The 27423-nt window shown below is 51.5% G+C and overlaps 1 protein-coding gene across 6 annotated transcripts in view; it reads right to left on the bottom strand.

Moving 5' to 3' along the window:
- Nucleotides 1-4230: 4230 nt before the first annotated feature.
- Nucleotides 4231-27423, bottom strand: part of LOC149521615 (uncharacterized) — a 35074-nt gene continuing 11881 nt past the window's right edge. For 3 of the 6 annotated variants that reach the window (XM_089773360.1, XM_089773362.1, XM_089773358.1), the window contains 5 exons: nucleotides 26036-26123; nucleotides 21473-21599; nucleotides 19648-19761; nucleotides 12806-13006; nucleotides 4231-11221 (listed from right to left, as the gene is read on the bottom strand). In XM_089773360.1, the coding sequence (XP_089629486.1) occupies nucleotides 9933-11221; nucleotides 12806-13006; nucleotides 19648-19761; nucleotides 21473-21599; nucleotides 26036-26074 (1770 nt within the window). In that variant the 5' untranslated portion in view covers nucleotides 26075-26123 and the 3' untranslated portion in view covers nucleotides 4231-9932. Of the gene's footprint in view, nucleotides 11222-12805; nucleotides 13007-19647; nucleotides 19762-21472; nucleotides 21600-26035; nucleotides 26145-27423 lie in introns of all 6 variants that reach the window. The other 3 variants (XM_089773361.1, XM_089773357.1, XM_089773359.1) reach the window with 2 other exon arrangements.

Below are 27423 nucleotides of genomic sequence, written 5' to 3'. Positions count from 1 at the left end.
TTGCCAGCTGTCTACACTGGCCGCTTGAATTTCCGCAAAAGCACTGACTTTCTACTGTAAGAAATCAGTGCTTTTTGTGGAAATACTATGCTGCTCCTGTTCGGACAAAAGTCCCCTTTCCGCTAAACTTTTGCGCAAAAGGGCCAGTGTAAACAGCTGAGATTTGTTTTGCGCAAAAAAGCCCTGATCGTGAAAATGGCGATGAGGGGGTTTTTGCGCAAAAGCGTGTCTAGATTGGCCACAGAAGCTTTTCCGCAAAAAGCGCTTTTGCAGAAAAGTGTCCGTGCCAATCTAGATGCTCTTTTTCGAAAATGCTTTTAACGGAAAACTTTTCCGTTAAAAGCATTTCTGGAAAATCATGCCAGTCTAGACGTAGTCCTAGAGTGAAGCCATTCCCCATTTCCCTCCAGCCTTCCTACCCTAGCGATGTCTGGTTCCCTGGGCACAGAAAGCTACAGCTCAGCGGGCAGGGGTCTTTGGCTTCCTTCACCATGGGACACTGTTGCAGGAAGGGCTGCTCAGCAGGGTTGAGGTTCACCTGTTGAGGAAAGGGAAGAGTATTTGCATGCAGACTGGTTCACCTACTGAGGAAGCTTTAAACTAGGTTTGCAGGGGGCAGGTGACCAAAGCCCACAGGTAAGTGAATAACATGGAACTTGGGAGATGGGCCAGAAAAGAAAGAGAGCACAGGCTGTAACTGCAGAGATAAAGGAGGGATGAGGGACCACATGGAAGCAAAATCTAATCTGTGTCTTAGGTGCTGGTATAGATACACAGGAACTTGTAACACACAGGTAACACAAGTAATGAGTAGGAAGAAGATGGTATCACAGGGACTCGGTGGGATAATACATGACTGGAATATTGGCACAGAAGGGTACAGCTTGCTCGGGAAGAATAGGCAGGGAAAAAGGGAGGAGGAGTTTCCTTAGATATGAAATATGCAGACACATGGCCTGAGGTGAAGATGGACACAGGAGACAGACTTGTCGGGAGTCTCTGGGTGAGGTTAAAGGGGCAAAACTCAAGGGTAACGTCACATTACAGACACCTCCCCAGGCACAAGAGAACTACGTCTAGACTGGCATGATTTTCCGCAAATGCTTTTAACGGAAAAGTTTTCTGTTAAAAGCATTTGCGGAAAAGAGCATCTAGATTGGCACAAACACTTTTGCACAAAAGCACTTTTTGTGGAAAAGTGTCCGTGGCAATCTAGACACGGTTTTGCGCAAGAAAGCCCTGATCACCATTTTCACCATCGGGGCTTTTTTGCGCAAAACAGTTTTTACCTGTCTACACTGGCCCTCTTGCGCAAAAGCATTTGTGCCAGAGGGCTTTTTCCTGAGTGGGAGCAGCATAGTATTTGCACAAGAACACTGACAATCTTACATTAGATCCTCAGTGTTCTTGCGCAAATTCAAGCGGCCAGTGTAGATAGCTGGCAAGTTTTTCCGGAAAAGCAGCTCCTTTTGTGGAAAAACTTGCCAGTCTAGACACAGCCAAGGGATATGAAGCTTTTTGAACAATTAACAAAATCATCCAAAGTGCAGGTGGTTTCATGCGCACTCAGCCTCTCCCACAACTGGGAGGCAGTTTGCAGTGACTGGCCAGAAGGTTTACTGGTTGTACTAGGGTTAATTTCTGTGTTGTAATATGCTGTGTACTATTCAAATTCTTTTAATAGACTGGTTACATTTATATTTGAGTTGTGTTTTATTGGGGCCATAAGAATCCACTGGTGAGAGATACAGGGTCAGGGGACCTGTGCTTCTGGTGTCAGGAACAAAATCAAAATCAGATCCTAGTTTAAATTCTATTAATTTCATTGTCATTACTGAGTTCCTGGGTAATACAGCAGAGTGTTTCTAGTGACACATAAGGAGGCAGGGGATATGCTGGGTCTCTGCCTTCCACAGCTTCTCCCCTGTCACATTTGCATTCCCCATTGTGCACAATAGGTCACAAACTGGTTTTGTTCTCCCAAGTGGGTAATTCTGCAAGGGGAGACCCTGGGAGCCACCCTCCCCTTCATTTTCTCTTTGCACGGGGAGCATTGGGACTCATGCCAAGAGCCACATTCTGCAGGGGCAGGGGTGTTCACAGGAAGAGCCAGCCAGGGGCTAATCCCCTCAAGTGGCCCTTCCCTCTTACTACTGGATCTCTTAAAAAGTCAGACCTGGCAGGGCAGGAAGCTGCTGGGCCCCAGACCTCCTGTGCCTTCAAGTGTCTATCAAAAACCAAAGGTGAGTTTGGGTCACTATGTCCTTGAGGGACAATCCAGCTGAAGCCTCAAACAAGGAGTCTCTTTCTCCCGAGTGTTCCTTTGGCATCAGAGTTTAATATGCAAACTACTCTGTGATGCTGCACAAGTGAGACTATTTCCACCCAGTACTGTGCAGTACCTGGAGGATTTGCTGTAGGAAGCAAGACAGAGTCCTCAGCTGCCTCTACATCATTCAAAAAGGATTCTCCGTGTGGACCACCAGACTATTTCCTATTGTCCACGGAAAAAAGTAACCAGATTCCAGCACAATTACACATCCCACAGGTGGGGGCTGGTTTGATGCTGAACCCTATGGCTCAACTACGAGACCCTCACCCTGTCCCTGAGCTCTGGGAGTCAGGAGCCACTAGCAAACCAAAGGGATGTTGTAAGCCTTCTCTTGCCTTTTCTTTTTATATCACCTGTAATATCTAATAAGTCTTGCATTTACTCGCATTAAGCTATTTGTTTCGTCCTGGTTACCCTCCGAACCTGAGAGCAGAGTCTGGCTGGCCCAGCTTCTGAAGTAAGTCAATTTGGTAAGGTGCTTCCTCAGAGTTACAAAAGCTGCTGGGCAGCCACGGACTGTGGAGAAGCAGATGTGCCCTTGGCAAGACCTCTGCACAGCTTCGAGCTCTACTTACCCCTCGTGTAAAACCACAGTCCTAGGCAAAGACAAATCAGAAAAAGAAACACAAATGTTTGGAGTAGGAACTATGGGTATGTCTAGACTACATGCCTGTGTCGCTAGAGGTATGTAGATTAGGCTACCAGGCATAGGAAAATGAAGCGGCGATTTAAATAATCGCCGCTTCATTTAAATTTACATGGCTGCCGCGCTGAGCCGATCAGCTGTTTGTCGGCTCAGCGCTGTAGTCTGGATGAATGGGTGTTGACATCAAAGGCATTTGTCGACCACCCAGGTATGCCTCCTGGGATGATGTTTACCTGGGTGGTCAACAAATGCCTTTGATGTTGACACCCGCGTGTCCAGACTACCGCGCTGAGCCGACAAACAGCTGATCAGCTCAGCGTGGCAGCCACATAAATTTAAATGAAACGGTGAATATTTAAATCGCCGCTTCATTTTCCTTTGCCTGGTAGCCTAATCTACATGCCTCTGGCGACACAGGCATGTAGTCTAGACATACCCTGAGAGAGGGTTTCATACTGGCCAGATCAACATTTCCACCCTGTTGTGTTCCTCCATAAAAAAATCTCAGAGCGGGAAAGCCACTAGTCTGTCTCTGAGGAGGAATACTATGCCATCATATATTCTCTAGAGAAGCTATGACCATGTATTTGGAGTCGGCATTTTCATCTGCAGACTGACCATTCGGCTCTGAAATGATTTCACACAGTCAAAGAGAATAACAGGATACTCCCTTCAGTGGAGTTTGGCTCCCCGAGACTTTGTCTTTGTTAGAAGCTCCTGAGATGTGTTGTATGTCAAAGTATCTGATGCACACTCCTGTGAAAGTTTTCTGGAATAAGCCAGTTAAAACTCTCCCCCATCTAAGTCATTGTATTCTGGGCATGCATAGGCAGGGTTTGACAAACAGTGGTGAAAGCCGCTCGCCAGCCCCGCAGTGCACATGCACAAGAGCCACATTGCGCATTGTCAGCCGACGGTCAGGGCAGTGTGTGTGTGTGTGTTTCTGAGTAAAGGTTTAACGTCTGTGTCTTTACTGCTAGGACCGGGGTTCTGTCGCAGAGGGTGGCCAGCAGGCCAACAGACGCCCCTTTATATAGGAAGAGCTTATTACACCTTAGATTTTAGCTGCTAGAACACAAAGTTCCTTCGCAGCGGGCAGCCTGGGGAAGGCTGAAAAGTGCCCCAACGGATCTGTCACCTGGGAGTGACACAGATCCAAACGCCTAAGCTCTTCCTATGACTGTCTCTTTATGACCAGCTGAAGTTCTTTTAAATTGTGCTTGGTTCTGTTACAGCAACTGAAGGAGTCAGGTTAAAGCTTAAACAGTTACAGGTTTATTAAAAGACTTATAAAAGCATATGGTTACAATGGCTATTGCTCTCTTTCTTAACTGTTAACAAATACAGATTTTAAAAATGGTTACAAAGAAAATAAAGATAGAAAATAGAAATAATGGTACCAAGTGACAGCTTAATCTTTAAAGAGCTCTAAGTCTATGTATACACTTAAGACAAAGGACCACATCCAGGTACAATTTTTACCCCTTTCTGTGCCTCTCGACTCCAGCGTGTCAGGCCAGGGCCGGTCTCTCAATTCCTAGGAAAGATGAATACGAGGTGGAACCTCGGGAGATCAAACACCTAACCCGACCAGTAGATAGATGGTAGATTGACACTCAGAGAAAATGTGCTGCTGGACCCATCTATATACCCCTGGGGGCCCGCCCGTATCCTCTTTCTTATCGAAGATGCTAAATTGTACTGGTCCGTTTTGTGGCGCCAGTTCTTACAAGCAAGTTTCAAGTTAATTTACACTTGCAAGAGAGAGAACTAAATTGTGAGTACTAGACATTTTTTTACTGGGCGAAAGATTCCTCTCCCCGTGGACGGCTGTGTGTTTGTATCAATATGGGTTTGAGTCAAGGGCACTCTTCAGCAGCTTCTTGGTCAGCAATTGGCATATCTCTGTTTACAGCCATTCACGGTTACAGCAGCCTGGGCCTTCTGTTCTGTGTGCCCTGTATGCTCCAGGCAAGCAAAAATGGATATTACAAGAGGGGTTCCTGTCTAGCTACACGCATACGCGAGCCGCCGGTTAATGGGATATGCAGCTGAAATCTACTCACCACGGGTGAGTAGCTTCTATAGTTTGTCAAGCCCTGTGCATGGGGATCTTGTTTAGTTCATTGTGTATTGAGCAGTGAATTTAGTGTGAGCAGGTATATTATATTTTTGCCTAAACAGCCAGAAAAAAATCACAGCCAGTGTGGACCACCCAGCTGATCCAGTCTGTGATTTAAGAGGTGTGTGATGGATAGGAGTAGTGCTGGCCTTTTTTAAACATCTCCATATTCAGTAACTAAAGAGTTCAACCGAAGTAGCTAGAAAATGTGGGCAGGAAGCCAGAAGAACCAATAAGAAAGTATTGACATTTGAATTGGAAGAGATACCTGCCTCCTATGTTCCTTTGCCTGAGTTTTGAGTCAGGAGCTGGAAGAACAAAATGAATTGAACCAGGCAGAATTACCTTACTTACAAAGAATACAGGGCATGGAAATAGACTGGACCTTGAAGCACGGGTATGAGTAGACTGGAAATATCTATTTAGATATAATCAGGATATTTTCTCTGTTTTGTTGTTTGGTTAAACTTCTCTGTGCTAAGTCAATGGTCCCCCTTCCCCTATACTGTAACCTTAAGATGAATCCCAGGGATGAATTTCTCTTTGCTATTAATTTGTTCTTTTCTCAGTTGCATTAAAACACCTAACAACCAAGTATGCTTTATCAAGTATAGCTTTTTGTTTTGTTAATAAAATCACATTTTCAAGGCAAGGATTTGATTCTTGTGTCCTAGAAGGAAATAGGAGTTCTGTGTAAGCTGACCTCTCAGACTAAAGCATGTAATCAGAGATTACAGGTATTCTTTTTTTTTTGTCAAGATCTCATGTGGCAGAAGAGTTTGGCATACCCCTCTGGAAGAAATTCTAAGTGCTTCAGCCTGGGTTCAAGAGAAAAAGCAATTTTCACTTGGTGGTAGCAGCCTGCCTCCAAAGGCCAGAGAATTTGTGACCTTGCAGAGCTTTTAAAGCAGAAGCCTAGAGAGGCAAAGTATTTTTAAGGTCTCTTGCAGGCCCCCACCTTCTGTACTCAGAGTGCCAGAGTGAGGAACAGACCTGACACTATCACTGGAGATTTTTAAGAGAAGATTAGACAAACACCTATCAGGCATGGTCTAGATGGTCCTTGGTCCAGTCATGAGTGCAGGGGACTGAACCCAATGGTCCAGTTCCCTTCAAGTTCTATGATTCTATGGCTACATACATCTTATAGCAAAGACCATTTATAAAACAACAATTAAGAAAAGGGAAAATGAGAAAGGTTAAAAGAAAACACAGTTCTGCTGTGTGGCCTGAGGACATCACACACACCTATCTGAGATACCTATGGGAAGTTCAGAGACTGCCCCATGCTTCCCTTCCAGTGCTCAGCTCTGCTGTGGGTCAGACAATTGCTCTGGTGATGGCCATAGGCCTTCAAGTGCTAGGTGGCAGAATCCTTCTTAACAGTGTCGGCCCTCCCCCTCTCCACATCAGGGTAATGATCCCCTCCAAGAGTGGCCTTCCAGGCCTCTGAACTGGTGGGATCTCCCAGTGCCAGGCCCTCAGCCCAGGATCCCCCCTCGCTCTGCCCAGCTGCTCACAGCACCCAGCTCTGAATTGCTCCAATCCCAGACTCACTCTGCTAGATGCTGCTTTGTCTCCTGGCCTCTGGGCTGCTTCTCTCCCTGCTCTGGTGCCTGCAGCCTACTCCCCACAGAGGTGAGATGTCTGGGCTGCTTCTGCGCCTAGCACTGTCATGCTGCCTGACTGATTTCTGCCTCTCTCTGGCTCACCTGACTCTGCTCCCCAGCTCAACTCAGTCTCTGCTCTCTCTCCCTAGCTCGGACCCACTCTGTCTGAACCCACTGTCTGAGAAATTGCAGCTCATACTGATGACATAACCCACCTCCTGCATCCTAGCTACTTTATTAGCTGCCCTGCATGTCCTTCATGCTGACCTGTAGCCTTGGCCTCCTCTCATTGGCCGTGGGACAGTCATCAGTTTAAAGACCCTGATTCCCATCAGCCCTTCCCCTACCTGTTGGTGCTAGGGACTATTTAACCCACCCCTCTCCCGATCAGTTTTAGTGAGAGGCCAGTAGTCCCAATACACAATACAATAGTAACAGCTCTGGCTGTAGCAGCTCTTACAGGGTAGACCCCATTGGCCATGTCAAATTAGGATAGGCCCAGATCAGATCATCAAATATCCAGATAACCAGGATATTGGGAGGTTGCAGAGCCATCTAGTGGCCACAAAGACTTGCCTGCTTCTGGTCCTGTGTGCACTGGTTGGCAGGTTCACATGAGATGCTGTACAATGGAAGGGGGAAAGAACGGGGCTCTACTGCACACACCCCCCAGTATCTGTACTGACTCCAGGTGATAGGACACTTATTATTCAGTACTGCTAGCAACACCCTTACATGTCTCCTTACAGCTCCCCAGCTGCCCCCACAATGGGCAGGCAGGCAGAAGATCATTACATCCAACTGACAAAGGGAGGCACAAAGGCTGAGAAAGGCAAAGGGCCTTGTCTGACGTCTGTCAGCCGACGGTCAGGGCAGTGAGTCCCTTATGACCGGCTGAAGTTCTTTGAAATTGTACTTGGTTCTGTTACAGCAACTAAAGAAGTCAGGTTAAAGCTTAAACAGTTACTATTTTATTGTTACAGGGTAAACTTAGTTGTTAAATGCTACTACTGTGTTACAAATAACACAGCCACTACAAAGGACAGGACAGAAATTACACTAATAAGTTACTTACAGGTACCATGAAACCCTTTTGGTTCTCTGAGCTCTTATTAAATGCATGCAAAATAGACACCTAGCAGGTATATATTCTCACCCCTGCGTTCCAGACTTGGCGTGGCCAGCGTCTTTCTCTCAATCCCTCGGGAAGAAGTAGGACGAGGTTGGGCGTCCCACAGACCTCAGGAGACAATCAATACCAGCCAGCAGGTATAGATGATTGGAGCTCAAATGGGGTGGGCTACTAAACCCCTCTTTATATCCCTTGGGTCACGTAGGCTTCTTCCTGGTCTCAAGTGGCCAATTAGGAAAAATGGCTTTGAATGCCAAGTTTCCCATGAAGGGTGCAAAGCATAATTCACACCTGGGAAAATGCAGACAATGGGCACCTCTGGTATGTGATGGGCAAAGATTCCTCTCCTGGGACAGTGCAGGCGTGTCAATTACTGGTACTAGCCATCAGGGCGACGGGAGGCCCTGGGTTGTCAGCTAGCCCATTTACTGTCTGGTTTCTGTTTATGGTAGAGTCAGGGACAGGCAGCACACCTGCGTTCCCAGGGCATCAAAGGCTGACTGCCTTTCTCTTGCTCTCTGGGGGGGGACAACAAGATGGGGTTCGTGTCTGGCTACAATGTCACACACCCAGTCTGGGACAACACTAGGAATAGGACCCAGAAGCCCTGATTTTGAAACTCACCATCAGTCCAGAGTTTTGCACCCTGACTAATCAGAATAAGGTGATCTCCAATGAACATCCCTGCCTGGGGATTTCTAAGCCAATAGTTTAGAAGAACTACAACAGGGGTCAGCAACTGTTCCAAAGGGGTGTGCAAAGATTTAACCCTCCTGTCCAGGGCCATGCCACTCTCCCAGGAGAGGGGCTCTCTTCACCACACACCCTGTGGGTTGATGCACACCTTTCCATGGACTCCAGTTGCTAATGGACACTCATAGTTAATTATACTATTACACCTGAGTCATTTTGCTATTGCTGCAGCTGGGGAAATTGGTTTAATTTATATTATAAAACAGATTAAGCATTTTGAGTTTCTCATGTTACTTTTTCAAATTTCATTTCAAATGAACATTACAACTAACACAAAAGGCTTCAATGTTTTCTTTAAGGCAAGAGTGAAGAACTACTTTTCGGTTGGGGATCACTGACCCAGAGAAAAATCAGTTGGAGACCACACAAGTGAGAAGCAAAAAAACTCCAAACCGCCCCAAAACTCACAGATGTGGCCCCAAATGAGGCACCTCATTCCTCTGGTGCCCCAGCCTCATAGGGTAAGGGAAAAAGAAGGGGGGAATGAGGCTCAGAGCTTACCATAGACAAGATTTACTTTTCTGGGGTTCTGGAGTTAGTGGATTTTAAGAACACCCTTAGGCTCTGGGATAAGGACAAAAATGAGGGATACAGTGTGAGGCAGCAGGTAGAATAGGGATGGGGTGCAGGATCTGAGAGGGATCTGGGGTGCAGAAGCATGCTGGGAGTAGGGTGCCTGGCTAGGTGAAGGGAGCAGGAACAAGGGAGGGTGCAGTGTGTGGCCTCTTGGAGGGTCAAAGAACAAGAGAGGGTAGCAGAGCAAGCTGGGGGTGCCTGGGTATGGGGGGGTGAAGATGAGGGGGAACATTACCTGGCTTCATGCCCCCTTACAGCAATATCTGAAGCAACACTGTCCCATCTGCCACGGAGAAAACCACAGGCTGAAGACAACACTGCCACAGCCATGCAATGGTGGTTCAGCCCTGGAGGCCAAAAGCATCCCTGCTGCAGCCACATCACCCGAGGCCAGAGGTGCCATTGCCATTGCCACAGCCACACAGCCCAGAGCCAGCCCCAGAGGCACCATGCCATGTCCAAGGTTGTGGCCATGAGTCGGCCTTCGAGGGCAGAGATGCAGGGTCAGTGGTGCCCCCAGCCTCCAGGGCTGACCCCAGGTCATATGGTGGAGCCTCAGTCCCACTGCTGCTTCCTCTCCGGTGGCTGCATGGCAGGAAGACGGATAGCGCTACGCTCCTTCCCTAGCAGCACCTGCCCATTAGGGGGCAGGATCAAACTCCTAAAAGGACTGGATTCATCCCACAGGGTGACTTTTTGCCACCTCTACTATTGGATTCTCCCCTATGTGGATTTACCTATGTGCAACAAGCATTGAACTCTCACTGAAGCTTTTCCCAGTCAGAGCAGCTGAAGGGTTTCTCCCCTGTATGACTTCTCCTATGTACAACAAGGCTTGAACTCCGACTAAAGCTTTTCCTGCAGTCAGAGCAGCTGAAGGGTTTCTCTTCTGTGTGGGTTCTCCTATGCCTAACAAGGTGTGACCTCCGACTGAAGCATTTCCCACAGTCAGAGCAGCTGAAGGGTTTCTCTCCTGTGTGGGTTCTCCTATGCCTAACAAGGTGTGACCTCTGACTGAAGCTTTTCCCACAGTCAGAGCAGCTGAAGGGTTTCTCTCTTGTGTGGGTTCTCCTATGTACAACAAGGCTTGAACTCACACTGAAGCTTTTCCCGCAGTCAGAGCAGCTGAAGGGTTTCTCTCTTGTGTGGGTTCTCCTATGTACAACAAGGCTTGAACTCTGATTGAAGCTTTTCCCGCAGTCAGAGCAGCTGAAGGGTTTCTCTCCTGTGTGGGTTCTCCTATGCTTAACAAGGAGACACTTCTGACTGAAGCTTTTCCTACAGTCAGAGCAGCTAAAGGGTCTCTCTCCTGTGTGAGTTCTCCTATGCTTAACAAGGAGTGACCTCTGACTGAAGTTTTTCCCGCAGTCAGAGCAGCTGAAGGGCTTCTCTCTTGTGTGGGTTCTCCTATGTACAACAAGGCTTGAACTCTGACTGAAGCTTTTCCCACAGTCAGAACAGCTGAAGGGTTTCTCTCTTGTGTGGGTTCTCCTATGTACAACAAGATGTGAACTCTCACTGAAGCTTTTCCCACAGTCAGAGCAGTTGAAAAGTTTCTTTCCTGCATGGGTCTTTCCATGTTTAACAAGGTTTGAATTATGAGTAATGCTTTCTCCACAGTCAGAGCACATTATGGGTTTCTCCCCTGTGTGGGTTCTCCTGTGTCTAACAACCTGTGATCTCTGATGGAAGGTTTTCCCACAGTCAGAGCAGCTGAAGGATTTCTCTCCTGTGTAGGCTCTTCCATGTTTAATAAGAGTTGCACAGTGACTGCAAGCACAGGGTGACTGTTGATGGGGGATTTTCTGTTGAACAATTTCTGCGTTTGTTTTCAACCTCCTGCTTCTGTAACTGGAATTATCCTGTCCCCCTCCTGGATGGCTTTCCTGCTGCCTTTGTGGGCTATGCTGTCTCTTACAGGTCTCTCCTTGCTTAGGACTCTGAGAAACATGCCCTTCAGATATTCCCAACATCATCCCACATGGAGCCATTTGCTCTGGTCCTTCATTCTGAAGACTTTTGTCATGGTTCTCATTCAGCCTCCCATTATCTGTTGGGAAAGAGAATCCAGACAGAAATCATTCACTTTGCTGAGCTGAAAGAAACCTATAAATGAGAAATAGAAAAGGGGGACCATGCTCCAAGAATGGCTGGAAAGATTGAATAATCAAAAGCTGAGTTTACCCTCCTTCCCCAAAACCCTTTTGCCCACCCAGCACCTTCTGACTGGTGTTCAAGAAAGGCTGAAGGGTCAGTCAGACTTGATGAAAATGCACAACTGAAATCTGCTATGAGGACACCCAAATTAGATTCTGATTCAGTTTAGCTGATTGTTCATCTGTGTGACTGTCACTGATGATCTCTCCTCTCTCACAGCCCTGGAGATCTGGGATCTGCAGTTCCTCCCCCTGCTCCAGCCAGAAGATCACATGAGCTTTGGAGACAGGAAATCCTGTTTGGGGAGCAATTAAAAGTGTTCATCTTGTTTATTAAGGTCTGTGCCATTACCGCTTCCAGAGTCAGGATCCAAGTCGCCCTCCCAGAGAAGTACCTTCCCCACCCTGCAGAGACAGGGATCTGGCTGGTACAAGAGCCCAGGACACACTCACCTGCAGTAAAGGTGCATCCCCTCTGCCTCTGGAATGGCCCAGCTGATTCCCCAAGGGAACTGAGTGCTCTGCTGCACTCTCTAAAGTTCAACTAAGTCTCTCTCTCAGCCCGTTCCATCCCCCCCGCCCCAGGACAGGACAGGAACACACCACTCAGAAGGGGAGCTCTAGTGAGGGCTAGAAGGTCTGACACCGAGGCCCCCAGGCAGGGCTCAGACTGCAGCTGCCATATGGCAGGTCACTAGGACTTGGAGAGAAAGGACCCAGCAGAGCTCTAGGTGCCCAAGGTCTCCATCCACAAAGCTCCTGACTGGGGGGCTTGGCTCACCCTGCTCTTTCGCTCAGATGCTCTACTTGGGCCAGAAGGAGGCAAGTGAAGTTGTCCCAGCAGCAAAACGAACACTTGGCTGGTTCCTTCGAACACTGCCTAAGCTTCATGCTCCTGATGCTGACTGCCTGTGCAGGCCATGCCAGCTGCCCACAACAGCTGCCGCTTCCGCAGGGTGTTCCTCCAACTCAGCTCCCCAGCAGCAGCCTTTGTGTGGTTTCCCAGCCTCTCTCTTGTGGTCAGTCAGGCCTGCCATTTGATGCCCCTCTGAGCTGCACAGACTTTACCAGGGGCGGGAAAGCACTCTGAGCCTACGCCTTCCTTCCAGGGACTCAGCCCACTGGCACAAGGAGACCCTGCAGAAACTAAGAGCAGCCAAACCCAGCCCCACAACTCTGGTACCTGCCGTTCTTGCCTGGGCCCTTCCACTCACACCTCCGGCCAAGGCACATGGGCAAGATGGTGGGAAGCCCATGGAAACCTTGGCTGTGGGAAGAGCAGCACCATTGTTATCTTACTTAATCTGCTTCTCCTAGGAGGGGGCATGGAGGGAACGGTCTCACACAGGAGCCAGGATTATTGGGGTAGATACTCCTCACATTGGGGGTGGAGGCAATGACGGACCCTGAACCAAACCCAGACCAGCTGCTCCAGAGCCCACCCAGCTTCTGATGCCCAAGGGGGCAGGAATCCTTACCCAGCCACCTCACAGCCTCATAATTCTCCTTCATCACATCCCTGTAGAGGGCTCTCTGGCCCGCGTCCAGCAGAGCCCATTCCTCCTCAGAGAAATACAGCGCCACCTCCTCGAAGGTCACCGGTTCCGACACAGTCATTTCCTGTCCCTGGCTCTGCAGGCTGGGGGCTGAGCTGGAGACACACATGGGTGTTCTGCAGCCTGTTGGGGGGGAGAAGGGCAATTGGAGACATTTCAGAAAGGTCTTTATTCCTTTCTACACCCCCATTCTGCCCATACTCTGTCCCTGGTGCCACATATGCTAGACTCTGCCCTTGTGGGCAAATGTTGAGTCTAGATACTTCATAAAGACCACACACGAGTTAGATCCAAAATCCACATTCATCTCTCTCAATATCTGGTTTGTGTTTCAACATTACTGCGCCTGCAACAATGGGATTCAATTCTGAGCACTCAGGGTATGTCTAGACTGGTTTCACGAGGCACACTTGCGCTGGTTGACAAAGGCTTCCTTGTTGACCGCTGCGCACCTAGACTGCCCTGATCTGCCAACAAACAGCTGATCACCAACTGGTCTGCATAGCGCGGCAGCCATTTAAATTTAAATGAAGCCGCGATTATTTAAATCCCGGCTTCATTTCCCTATGCCGGGTAGCCTAATCTACATGCCTCTGTCGCCAGAGGCATGTAGTCTAGACATACCCTCTGTTTTTGAGAAACAAGCCACTAATTATGGTGCCTGCACAGGTATCTAAATTCAGGTTCCTGCAGCTAAAATACCTCGTTTTCCTTCATATATTTGTAGCACAGACTCAGGCCCTTTCATAAGGACTAAACCAACAGAGACTTGATAACCTCTCCCCGCAACAGAGATGAAGTGAAGTTACTGCCAGTCAAATGTTTATTATTAAACACGTGTGGTGAGTGTTTGCGGGATGAGACCCTAATATTTATCGATTCACCATATCCAAGAGGAATGTTAGCCCTGCAGTCTGACTGTGACACAAGCCATTACACTTAGCCCAGCTAACCAGGCACAAAGCTCTATTTCCCCACAGCACCAAGTTTCGAAAAAAACCTTCTCTTTCGAGCCATCCCTTCTTCCTCCTGAAATGAGGTTTAAAAGATGGTGAAAGAACATGTTCGCTTTTTTGGACGTATTCCTTAGATGCTTAGCTTTGTTGCAGTCCAGACATTGCTAAGTGTAAGCTTTTTCTGGCTGCATTTGAAAAGGGGTTAAAAAGGGAACCTTTTTTGGGTTGGGGACCAGAGCAGGCTCCCCAATATCGGGGGTTCCCTGAGCTTCAGGGGCCAGATCCAGGTAAGCCAGGGGCCATGTTCAGACTTCCAGGCCAAAGGTTCCCTGCTCATGTTTTACAGCATGAGCCACTCAGCTTTAAGCACGCACAGAAACTGAACAGGCATTCTATAGACCCTAAAGCCAGGCCTAGGCAAAATACTGCCCACGGGCTGGATCTGGCCCTCCAAGCCAGCAAATCTGGCTGGCAGAGACTGCGGGGAGTCTGAGGCAGGTTCCCCAGCTTTCCCCACAGCCCCGTGGGACGTACCCAAAAGCGGCTGCCCAGGGCTCCATTTCTGTTTTGAAAGTGGAGAGGAGGGGGGAAGTTTTAGGAGCCACCTCGCCCTGAGCACATTCCCATTGGCCAGATACTGGCAGAAACCAGCCAATGCAAGCGGCTTGCTGAAGTAACAGACAGTCAACAAGAATCACGCCCTCTCTCTAAAGCTCAGGTTTTCAGGAAGCATATGACCAGTCAAGCTGCTGAGAAACATTTTAAGCTCTGCAGGCAGGCAGGCTAGTTTGGTAGCTGGCAGGTAAGTCTCTTGGCCACAGCCTGCATCTGGTACCCCAGCCCTTTCCTGCCCCAACTCTCTGCCCCCCAGTCAACATACCCAAACCCTGTCCCCCTCTTACATCCACACCCCCTCCCAGATCTGGCCTTCCAATCTCCTGCCCTAATTACAATCCCCTCCTATCCTAGGTCACATCCCAAACCCCTGCACTCCAGTCCCCTGCCCTAGGTCACAACTGCCTGCCTCATCCCAACTCCCTCCCAGACTCCAGTCCCCTTGGTGCACCCCAGTCCCTTACCCCAAGCTCCCTTCTGCACCCAACCTCCATCCTAGGCCCCACGTCTCCATTAATATCACAAAAGAGTACGGCCCTCAACCACTTTCCAAAATCTTGGAGTGCCTGCCCCCCCATCAAAAATTATTGCCCACCCCTGTCCTAAAGCCAGGCTTGGCCTGGTGGATTTGCAGGGGCTGCAGCTAAAACATTTCCCCGCATCCTGCCCTGTTCACAGGTGAGTGCCCCTCACCTGGCAGTGAAGTGCTGCCTGGACCATCCCCTGAGCATGTTGTTTTCAGTGCATGCCCTTCCCCCTGCCAGTCACTCCCTGCCCCTGCTCGGGCCCCGCCCACCCCACGCTGCCACTGGAAGGCAGCAGCCCTTGTTGTGGTCACTGCGTATGCATCACGGGCCCTGAGGGAACTATTGGTGCTGTTACTCGCTGTGCTGCTGCTCCTGGGAAATGAGGGAGGGAGGGGCAGGAGGAATCAGAGGACCTGAGTTGAGGGACACCTGGGCGTGGGGGTCTGCCGCATGCAGGGGTGGGGCAGGTGGACTTGAGTGGTACGGCCTCACCCAGCCTTTCCATCAGTGAGTGGAGTGAGTTGCGTGTGTGTGTGTGTAGGCCACTATTGTGCACCACTGTGGGGGTGAGCCCTCCCCTCCCCACCAGTGCCCAGCATGCACCTGGGGTCGGGGTGTTGCTCACATGTAGGGACGCAGGGACGGTAACGAGTGTTTCTAGCCTCACCCCTTGTTCCCCCGATTTGCTGTGGCAGGAATTGTCCGGGCCCTTCGTGCAACCCTGCCCCCACGGCAGCTTGTGTCACTTGTCACAGGAATGAACATTTCCCACCCTGCATGTCAGACCGAGTCCTGCAGCTGCCCGTTTCACTCCCACCTGCTCAGGACATGTCAGCCGAGACATGCGCTGCGGGGTGGGCGGGAGCAGAGACAGGGCAGTTTTGTTACCAGCCCGAGAGCACAGAGACAAACTTTGGAGTACGAGTGAAGAGTCCCAGACTCACGTTACCCCCATCGCATCCATCTTGGTGCTGGGATATTTTCTTACTACATTTTTGGCTTTTGGTAGCATTTTGGCTGCTTGACAGACCTTTTCAACAGGTTTTTGGACCAGGCTATAAGCAAGAAAAAGTGATTATGCTTCTCTTACACTTGTTTTACTGTGAGTATTTACAAAAACAAACACCCTCCCACCCCAACCAATATTAAAAAGAAAACAGTGAGTGAAATTTCTTTCTTGGAAGAGTTGCAGAAAGCTGTTAGATTTTTACCCGTTACTTTCAGAAATCCAAAGATTTTTTGGGCCCAGTGAAGTGGAAAAATATTGGAGGGGTGCCAAAATGCCTGAAAATCTGAGTCATCTTGAGTGTTGATTGTACATTGACATATTTAATGGCAATAAAATAAAGCAAAACCCACACTTCTTTAAAAATAAGATGTTTTATAGACTCTTTTCTTCCATCTGCTCCATGGCTGCCCCTTTAAAATGTTGCCTCTTGTGTTTCAAAGGGGCAGATGCCGTGGAGCCCGGGGAAGTGATCTCCCCAGCTGATCCCAGGTTCTGGGGAAATGCCCCCTTTGAATTCCTACTTTATAGACACTTCTCTTCCATCTGCTCATACACCAATGTGTTAGAGCATGTCCAACCGGATCATTTTGTCTCCTGCATCTCTTGGGAAATGATTTAAAACTAGACAACTTGGAACTGTTACCAAACTATTAATCTGAGTGCATATGGAAATTAGGTTAAAATGGTGAAAATCAGTTTCTGTGCCTATACCAAAATTTATTATGTGAAAATTTATCATCAGAAACGTATTTTAAACCCTAAATTTTCTGTAACCAATATATGGTGCTGGACAATATTTCACGTCTCCAAATTAAATAAGTCTGGGAAAATATTTCTCTTTACTCATATAATGGCTGATAGTGATTTTAACTGGATATTGTTATGGATTTTTGCTTTGTCAATTTCCTGTTACACAGTTTTGCTGCATGCAAGAAATAAAAGGGAACACTTCAGCTCCTTTCCAATGACTTTCCTTGCCTTCTGTAGTTACTTCCTTTTTGATACTTTACATAGCAATTGTTTTCACTTTGAGTTATTTTTCTCCATCTTAGATAGCAATCTAAAAATGGAAAATAGACTGTTTACTATGGTACACATTTCTAGTTGATGCAAAAACAAGAGAATGTGAATATGTACATGTGTAAACAAAAAACTACAGTGCTATTAAAAAAGCAGCCTACGTCAGATTAAACAGAGCAGTGTCTTCAGCAAGAGTTTAATCTAACCCAGTGGTCACCAACCAGTGGATCGGGGTCTACCGGTAGATCCTGGAGCCTCTGACAGGTGATCCTGACTGGTTTGGCCTGGAAGCTATCAAGAGCTGGCACTTCATTTGCCTCTCCACCTGCTGTCATGCTGCTCCTGCCTTCTGCTTTGGAGCTGCCCTCTGGGAGCTTCTTGCTTGCTGTGCAGAGTGTGAGAGGGAGGAGAAGGGTCACTGATGTCAGGGTGTCCCTCCTCTCCCCACAGGAAGAAGGGGATGGAGGGAGCCTGGCAATGCAAATCTCTGTCTCACACACTGTGGCTGTCTCTACACTGGCACCTTTTTCCGGAAATGCTTAAAACGGAACAGTTTTCCATTATAAGTATTTCCGGAAAAAGTCAACGCCCTTTTTCCAGAAAAGCGTCCATGGCCAATGTAGACGCGCTTTTCCGGAAAAAAGCCCCGATTGTCATTTTCGCGATCGGGACTTTTTTGCGGAAAAGACTACTGTGCTGTCTACATTGGCCCTTTTCCGGAACAGTTTTCCGGAAAAAGGACTTTTGCCCGAGTGGGAGCAGCACAGTTTTTCCGGAAAAGCAGCAGATTTCTTACAGTAAATCGTCACTGCTTTTCCGGAAATTCAAGGGGCCAGTGTAGACAGCTCGCAGCTTATTCCGGAAAAGTGGCCCAGTGTAGACACAGCCTGTGTGGGTCTGTCATTCTGTCCTTCACTCACATCTCCCGACCCAACAGGTACGTGGTGGGTTGCTGTTACTTCTGTTACTGCTTGCAAAGTGGGTTAGTTTTGGTTTTTGACTGGTCTGTGCATTTCATAACTTTCATTTCTCTCTCACGCTTAAATTTAATTAATTGAGCACTGAGTTCTAAAATGCCTACCCTGTTGTGGCAGTACACCGCTCTTGCAGCTCCCATTGATCAATAACGGGGAACCGTGGCCAGTAGAAGCTGTGGGCTCAGTGCCTAAAGATGAGGGGCAGCACATGGTGCCACGCAACCATTGCTGTACATGCCAGCTGCTTTCAGGAGTGGTTCAGGGCCAGGGCAGGAGCAAGTCTGCCTTAACCCCACTGCTTCACCACCCGGAAGCCATCTCAGTTAAACGGTGTCCAACCAGAGCCTGCTTCCTCAACCCGTCCCAGCCCTGAACCTCGTCCTGCACCTAACCTCCTATCCCAGATATAAATTCCCCTGCACCCAAACTCCTTCCCACAACTAGCACCCTGAAACTCCTCCTGGACCCCAATCCCCTGCCCCGGGCTAAGCCCAGAGCCCCTCCCATACTCCAAAGCCCGTGGCCCAAGACCAAAGCCTGCACCCTAATCCCCTACCGAGCCTGGTGAAAGAGAGCGAGGATGGGGGAGGAAGGAGCATGGAGTGAGCAGGATGAGGCCTCAGAAAAGGGGTGGATCAGCATCAGGACTTCAAAGAAGTGGCAGGAAGGAAGCAGGAGAGGGCATCTGGGTTTAAGGTAGATCTTACATTGCACTTAAATTGAAAAAGTGATCTTGTGTTTAAAAAGGTGGAAGGCCACTAATCTAACCCCTAAGATGGGAAAATTTCAGGGCTTCTTCCCAGGACTGTGATCCGAATGGCACAATGTTGACCAGGAACTGAACAAGGCAGCTCTTCGCTGCTTGAGATAAGATGGATTCACATGCTAAATGGGACTCGATGCAGTGAAATACTGTAGATCCAGCCCCTTCCAAACACTGGAATGATCAGACCTAGTCTTGGGGTTTAAAAACGGAGTCCGGCGTCAGCTTGGGACTCCCTCACCGACCCTGGGCTGCCACTTTAAAATGCTACGAGAAGCCTCACGCCGGGCTCCCTGCAGCATTTGAAACCAGCAGCACCGCACGGAGCATGGAGTCAGAGTGGGAGTCCCCACCTGATCCCAGGCTCCATGCGGTACTGCTGTTTTGAAACACCACGTGCAGCCTGGAGACACCCCAGCTGGTCCTGGGCTGCAGGCAGCGTTTCAAAGCAGCAGTGCCGCGTGGAGCCCAGAGTCTGACCCCAGACTTCAAGTGGTATTGCTGCTTTGAAGTACCCCCACTCTCCCAACCTTGTGACAGAGGCAGCAAGGGGTGGAGGAAGTGACTAGTCTGTTGATGATCCAATAAGCATTTACTTATCAGACAGTCGACTAGTCCTTCACGTCCCTAAGACAGAAAGCACAGCACAATAATAGCTCGGGAGACTGAGACATTGCATTCTTCCTTCACACCCCACCCAAACACTCCCAGGGAAGGAAACGAAGGGAGGAAACTACTGACAACTAACAGGATGGTTGGGGACTGCTGACAGCTATTTGCCAGGATGATTCCTGCAGCCCTACATGGGAAACATGGGGCAGAAGTGAGGGCTCTCTCTCTCTGCTCATTTTTGGGAGTCCCAGATTTTTCCTAGTCCCAGTTTCCCTGACTCCTCACCTGTGGGGGTGCCTCTCAGGATCTCCATTTCTTTGAATGGCTGGAGATCTGGGACCCATGGCTCTTCCCCTCGTTCCAGCCGGAAGATCAGGTCAGGTTTGGAAATGGAGAATCCTGAAAGGGGTGAAATCAGGCAAGGTGAAGGCACATGGAGTCTGGGCAGTGTGTGTGTCACAAGGAACATTCCCTGATCTCAATCTCGTCCTACATGGGACTGGGTAACTCAGACATCTTTAGCGGCAGCAGACTTCTGAGGCAGAATGGGGTGGGGATGTGACAATGTCGGGATTGTATTCACTGTGTTTGCTTTCTTGTGTTGCATGTGATTTGTACTGTCCTGTAGTAACCCCATGTTTCCCTGAGTACTGTAACACTATCTAGATGGGGATGGGAACTGGGGGGGTGACTTGCTGAGGGAGGATGCTCAGGCCAACATATTCACAATGGCCCAGGCTCACAGCAATCTGAGTGTGGGAGGGGAGTGGGACCAAGTGACACCTTTCGCCTGGGAAACTGGAGAAAGGTTTGAGTCGGGGTTGGCTGCAGCCAGGAATGAGCTGTGGAGGGTGGAAGTGTCTTGCTGTCTTGGGGGCAGAGATGGGGGGCAGGGCCTTTGACTCTGGGTCCTCTTCTCCCCAAGATGGCTTGTACTGACTACTCCTGGTTCCTGTGCTAACAAGTCTGTTCTACGCTGTATCCCTGTGGACTACTAAATATTTTGTTTCACCTGCTGGCTGAGAGTCATGTCTGGCTGCAGATGGGGGTGAAGGGCCTGTGACTCCCCACCCCTCGGTGATAGGGTGTTATCATGCCCTCACTAGGGCTACATCTACACTGCACAGTTAATCTGGAATAAGCTATTCCAGAATAGTTATTCCAAAATAGTTTATTTCGAAATAGCACGTCTACACTGCAAGGAAACCTCAAAATGAGTACGAGGCAGGCTTCCCTAATGTAGACAAGTTTTCTTGATATAGAGCCCCAGGAAGAATAACTTAGAATGGACTCAATGAGGGGCTATTTTGAAATAACAGAAGTGGAGCGTCTACACATGACTTATTTCGGAGGAGGTATTCTTCAGAGAATGAGGATTACAGAAGTTGGAAGAAGCTGTCTGATATTATGAAATAACTTTGCTGTGTAGACACACACCCTAGGACTGTAAATGATTGGTGGGCTCTGGGGGACTTGCTGACACACACACACAGAGCCTTGGGGTTGAATTCTGGGATATTTCTAAATCTGAGGAGCCCAGACTCCTCCAGAGATGAAGTCAGTCCCATGAAGGCAAATGATCGGTGTGTGCAGGAGAAATAACGTGGGCAGGACAGTACTGTGGTTCTGGCCCCTGAAAGCTGGGGAGATGAGGATGAAATACCATGTTCCTTAGGTGTCTAACTGCCCTGTTCCCCAGAAGGGGGCATGGGGATGAAAGTGTCTCTCACATGGGGGCTGTGGGCCCCACCCCCCTCTTATCTAAGGGTATGTTTACCCTGCAGTGTTATTTCAGGATACCAATCTTCACAAGCCATCTGTTATTTCAAACTATTTTTCAAAGTAATAGGTGCACTATTTCGGTATCCCAGTAACCCTCATTCCAGGAAGGTTAAAGGATGACTCGAAATAGCACTTTATCTCGAAATTTGGTGCTGTGCAGACCGCACCAAATTTCGAAATAGCCTATTTCAAAATAAACTCAAAACAAACTCTTATTTTGAGTTTAGAGTGCAGTGTAGACATAGCCTAACTGATCAGGGAAGAACCTGACCCGATTCAGAAAAGCCAGCCCCAGGGCTTTGATAGCTGAGAGCACAGGAATCTTTACCCAGCGAGGCCACTGTCTCATAGTTCTCCTGCATGATGTCCTCGTAGACGGCTCTCTGCACAGGATTCAGCAGCGCCCCCTGCCCTGCGGTGAAATACACAGCCACCTCCTCGAAAGTCACCAGCATCTGAAAAAACAGAGCCCCCCTCTCAGCGCCTGCTGCCCCAGCCACAACCCCACTGGTCACAATGGAGGGGCCACAAGGAGCAGAATCCCACCCCACCCTGCCCAGAGAGGCCAGGATGCTCCAGGGAGAGAGAGGGGAGAACTCCTTGTGCCTCCCAGCAGATGGAGCAGGGCAGGGTCTTTTCAGTCACCCCCCTTCCAGCCACAGGCTGAGGTGGGAGCAGAGCTCTACATAGGCCACAGGGACAGGAATCCCAGCTCCGTCCTAGTCTATGGCAGCCTCTGGCTAGTGAGCTCTGTCTCAAGTGTGAGAAACAGCAACAGGAACGACCAGGCTGGGTCAGACCAAAGGCCCCTCCAGCCCAGTGTCCTGTCTACCCACTGTGACGGCACGTTGGGGGTTCCCCGTCTCCTGCACCCCGAAATGGCACAAACAGACTGCACCAGCCAGTGGAATTGAGGGTGGTTTATTGCTCCTCCAGCACAGCGCAGCACAGATGTAATCTGGTCACAGGAACTGGGCTAGGATGCCTCAGGCCCCCTTGAGATGGGGGAGACTGGGCCCCTAAACTCCAGCTCCTCTCCCTAGGCTGTCTCATCCATGCCCTCCGACAGCCAGCAACCAACTCCCTAACTTCCAGCCCTGCCCCCCAGCCAGGGCCGCATTCCACCTTCCTTTGTTCCTCTCCATGGGGGGTGTCTGGCCACTGGTTTGCATAGTGACTCATCCTGTTTTGCTGGGTCGTGGTACCCACGGCAGCCAGTGGGGGTTCCCCCAGAGCCAGCAGCATAGAAACCAGCCAGGTACCCCCACTACGTCACAGTTCTCCCCCCTCCGAGAGCGAACTGAGCAGGGTCACTCCACTCGTGACCTGGGGAAGTTCGGGTCCTCTGCGTGGGAACCCGCCCTGGGGACATGGGCGCTCCCCTTGACTCGGGCCGGCCGTGGCGAGGCCCCACATGAATTGGCTTCCCTCTGTCCACTCGCCGCCCCGCTCCAGGGCGACTGGCACAGGCCTGTCCTCGGGGGTCACACCCACCCTTCCGCTGGCCTTGATCTCTCGCCAGGGTCTCTCGGGCCGGGGCCATGAGCCCAGCGAGCCTTCTCTGGACAGCCAGGGCGGCTTCCACCCCCGACGCTCCATCCAGGGAGGACTTCCCCTCCCATAACTCTCTCAGCAAGCCCAGAGGGTCTATCTGGGGTAGAGACCCCCAAGCCGCTTTCCTACTGTCTTGGGCCTTCCCGCCCCTCTGGCAGGAGTCACAGGACCGGCAGTACCGCTGCACGGCTGTAAAGATTCCCGGCCAATAGAAGTGCTGGAGCAGCTTCAGCCGGGTGCTCCGGATCCCCCGGTGGCCCCCAACGGGGACATCGTGGGCCAAATACAGCAGCTTGAGGCGATACTTTCGGGGGACGACCAGCTGCCGCTCTACCCTCCATGCCCTCGCCTTCCTGGGGGGGAGCCACTCACGGAACAGGAGCCCACGCTCCCGCAGGAATCTCTCCTGGCCACCTCTCCCCCGGGGCTGAGCTGCACGGAGGCCAGCCTGGTCCCTCAGCCTCTGCAAGGAGGGGTCTGCCTGCACCTCAGCCTGGAATTCAGCTGCTGAGGCAGGGATCGGGACCTGTCCCCCACCTCTGGGATAGGACCCCGTGTCCACTGGGATAGGACCCTGAGGACGCTGCCAGGAGTCCTTCCCTGGACCCACGTTGTCAGCCCCCCGCTGGCTCTGGCTCCGGGTAGTGACTAGAGCCCGCTGGGATTCATGGGGCCACTCCTCTAGGTCATTCCCCATCAGCACCTCGGTGGGCAAGTGCGGGTGCACCCCCACTTCCTTGAGGCCTTCCTTCGCCCCCCATTTCAGATGCACCCTGGCTACAGGCACCTTAAACGGGGACCCGTCTATGCCCTTCAGGGTCAGCTGCGCGTGGGGTAGTATCCGCTCCGGGGCCACTATATCGGATCGGGCCAGCGTCACCTCCGCCCCCGTGTCCCAGAAGCCCGTCGCCTTCCTACCATCCACCTCCAGGGGTATGAGGCACTCGCTCCGCAGGGGCCGTCCTGCCCCCACCCGGTACATGGAGAAATCCGCCTCCTGAGAATCAGACCTCCCAGGGGAGGTGCACTGAGCATCCTTCCCCTCTCTCTGAGCTGAGGTTTGCCTGCCAGCCCCTGCCTCTGGGGCAGCCTGCCCTTCCTCCCGCCCCAGCCAGTTAACCCTGGAAAGTCCCCGGTCCTGGGACCTGGTGCACTGAGCCCTCTTGTGGCCTTTTTGCCCACAGCGATGGCAAGTTAGGCTTTGGGCTGTCTCTGTCCAGGCCCTGGCTGGTTCTCTGGGGCGCAGACGACCTGTTCCTTGGCCTCGCCCCGTAGTTGACTCCCTCCGTCGCTCAGCCGAGATCCGGTCTCTGCGCGGTTCCCTCTCTCTCCGGGACTCCCGTTCACACCCGGACCGGCTCTGCGTGAACTCATCCGCCAGTCTCCCGGCCTCCTGGGGGTTCTCTGGTCTCCGGTCCTTGAGCCACAGCCTCAGTTTGGGTGGGCACGCTTCATAGAACTGCTCCATCATGACCAGCTTGAGCAGCTCCTCTGCGGTCTGGGCTCCGACTCCAGACACCCACTTGCGGCCGTATTGCGCCAGGCGGGAGGCCAGGTCCACATAGGTCTCCCGTGGCCCTTTCTGTACCCCCCGGAACTTCTTCCTGTACATCTCGGGGGTCAGCCCGAACTTGTGCAGCAGGGCCTCCTTGACTCGGTTGTAATCCCCTGGCTGTAGGTCCTCCAGCTGACTGAGCACTCCGGCCGCCTCCTGGCTCAGTGCGGGGATGAGCTCCTGCAGCCAGTCAGCTGGGGGAACCCGTTGCAGTCCACAGGCCCTCTCAAAGGTACTGAGGAACCCGTCTATGTCACCCATGTCCTTCAATTGGGCCACCACGGGCCTCTCCAAGCATCTGGCAGTCCTGGGACCCTGGGGCCCATCCGCACTTGGCGCAGCCGGTGCCCCGCCGGTTCTCCGCTCTGCCATGGCCAGCTCATGCTGCCGCTGCCTCTCTCGATCTTGGCGCTCCCTCTCTCGGTCCTGGCGGTCCTTCTCTCGGTCCTCTACTTCCAATTCCCTGATCCGCAGCTGGATCTCCAGGCGCCGCAGCTCCGCTGGGCTGTCCCCTGCCCTAGATGGGCTACGGCTTGCAGGCCTCCCGGGAGACGCTGTCTCATCTCTCCGTTGGGTTCCAGCGCTCCTCCCCCTCTCTGAGCCTGACACACTCTCAGGGGGGGTCTGGCTGCTTCCCCTGGGGACAAGATCCTGGCCCTGTGGCTGGTCATTATCTTCCAGCTGGGCAATCAGCTGGGCCTTGGTTGCTTTCTGCACAGGCAAGCCCCTCTCTCTGCACAGCCCCACCAGCTCTGCCTTCAAGAGTCGGGCGTAGGCCATCTGCCCGCTGGGCCCCTCGGTGCAGACTCACCAGTCTAGTGCTGCAGCGCCCCACGATTCCCAGGAACCGCTTCGCTCTGTCTCCAGCACGCCTGGCTCCAGGGCTCTTGCTTCTACAGCGCCTTGTCGCTCACCGCTGGAAGCTCCATCCACGGGGTGCAGTGCATCCCACTCCTGACACCAGTGTGACGGCACGTTGGGGGTTCCCCGTCTCCTGCACCCCGAAATGGCACAAACAGACTGCACCAGCCAGTGGAATTGAGGGTGGTTTATTGCTCCTCCAGCACAGCGCAGCACAGATGTAATCTGGTCACAGGAACTGGGCTAGGATGCCTCAGGCCCCCTTGAGATGGGGGAGACTGGGCCCCTAAACTCCAGCTCCTCTCCCTAGGCTGTCTCATCCATGCCCTCCGACAGCCAGCAACCAACTCCCTAACTTCCAGCCCTGCCCCCCAGCCAGGGCCGCATTCCACCTTCCTTTGTTCCTCTCCATGGGGGGTGTCTGGCCACTGGTTTGCATAGTGACTCATCCTGTTTTGCTGGGTCGTGGTACCCACGGCAGCCAGTGGGGGATCCCCCAGAGCCAGCAGCATAGAAACCAGCCAGGTACCCCCACTACGTCACACCCACAGTGACCAATGCAGGTGCCCCTAAGGGAATGAACAGAACACGGAATCACCCAGTGATCCACCCCGTCACCCATACCCAGCGTCTGGCAAACAGAGGCTCGGGACACCCTCCGCACACATTCTGGCTAGTAGCCATTGATGGAGCAATGGAGGCTCTGGCCAGTTTTCCCAGCCCTGTCCGTGGAGTTTCCTCTTTCAGAAATGGGAGACCATTCACCCCCCTCCCAATGGGCCTGTTCAGACCATCAAGCCCTAGGCTGAGCAAGTCCCAGCAAGTTTACCCACCCTGTCCCCTCCCTGGCTCACCCTGTGTATTCCCTGCCCCTCCCTCTCTGCAATAGCCCCCCCTGCAGCTCCCCACACAATCCCCTACCTGAGTCAGCTCCACCACAGCCATTTCCCTGCCCTGCATCCTGCAAGATGGGACGATCCGGAGCAAAGTGGAGACGTGAGTCTTCAGCCTGTCAGGGCAAGAGGGGCGACTGGGGAGGTTTCCAAAAGGGGCTAGATCCATCTCACACCCCAGTTCCCCCAGGCTCCCTCCCTGCAGACAGCCGCTCTCGGACCCACCATGCTGTGACACCCTCAGTTGTGATGTTACAACACAGACCTGGCCCCTCCCTCCAGGGCTGAGCCCACCAGGCACTTTTATACCCTCCCTGGGACAGAGTCTCTGAGACAGACACTAGAAAAGAGCAGAAGTTCCAAACCTGCCCCTCTGGGGGATTCCCCGACCTTGTCCCTGAGGACAGCAACCCCCCACCCCACCGTGTTGCATGGGGGCTAGGAGGAGCAGGAACTGACTTTTCCTTCCCTGCCTCTTGCTGCCAGGACAGTCAATTTGCCCAGGGTGAGAAAGTAAATGGGTCTGGGCAGGTTGGGGGGTTGGGAACCTCTCTCCCTACTTCCTGCGCCTGCTGCCCCTTCTGGTCTCCCCTGTCTCCTTCCTGCTTCCTGCCCTCTCCCCTCCACTGGGAGCAATGGTGCCTGCCGATGACCATGGGCGTTTGCTCTCCAGTGGGAGCCTGGCTGTGTCACTGAGGCAGCAGCTCTGGGACCCGTAGACACACAGGAATCCCCCTCCCCTCTGGCACAAACTCAGGCTGAAAAATGCTGGTTTGGCTGAGTCACTTTCCTGCCCCTCCTGAGCTTTGTCCCCCAGTTCTCTCCCCGTCACCTGGCGCTGATCCCAGCAGAGCCTGGGGCTGCCCCAAGGGGCAAGTAACAAGCACCGGGAAACGTCCCCACCCGGGGTTGGGCACAGAGGGGCTGCAGTGAATGTCTCCGTGCTACAGACCCGCTGCTCAACCTGGGCTCCCAGATCATGTCATCACAGGCAGCAGCATCTGACCCAGGAAACTCAGCCTGCTGTAGGGCCCTGTAACCTGACTTTAGACAGACACCAGCCTCCTCTGCCTGCTCAACAAGCAGGGACCCCTCCTCACATGCCTGAGCCCGCTGGGCTTCTCTGAAGCTCCCAGGGACAGCTCAGTAGCTGCGGATTCCATTGGCCCAGCTGGACTCGCCAGATCTGAACCAGACCAGGGAACCAGGGTTTTTAACTGATCTGAAGTTAGAAAAAAAAATTATGGCTTTTCTTAGTCCATCCTACCTCCACCTAGCAACTGCTGTAGGCCCCACACTCCAAATTCAGTCCCCCACTGTAGCCAGTCCCAGAACCTACTCCCAACCCCTCCCCCCACACCCTGGGGCACTGCTGGGAACTGAACTATTTGGGGTGAGTTGCACTAGAACGAAAAC

Source organism: Pelodiscus sinensis, chromosome 25 (genome assembly GCF_052426305.1).
Source record: "Pelodiscus sinensis isolate ZL-2025 chromosome 25, ASM5242630v1, whole genome shotgun sequence".
NCBI lineage: Eukaryota > Metazoa > Chordata > Testudines > Trionychidae > Pelodiscus > Pelodiscus sinensis.
This window is presented reverse-complemented; position numbering and strand designations above follow the sequence as displayed.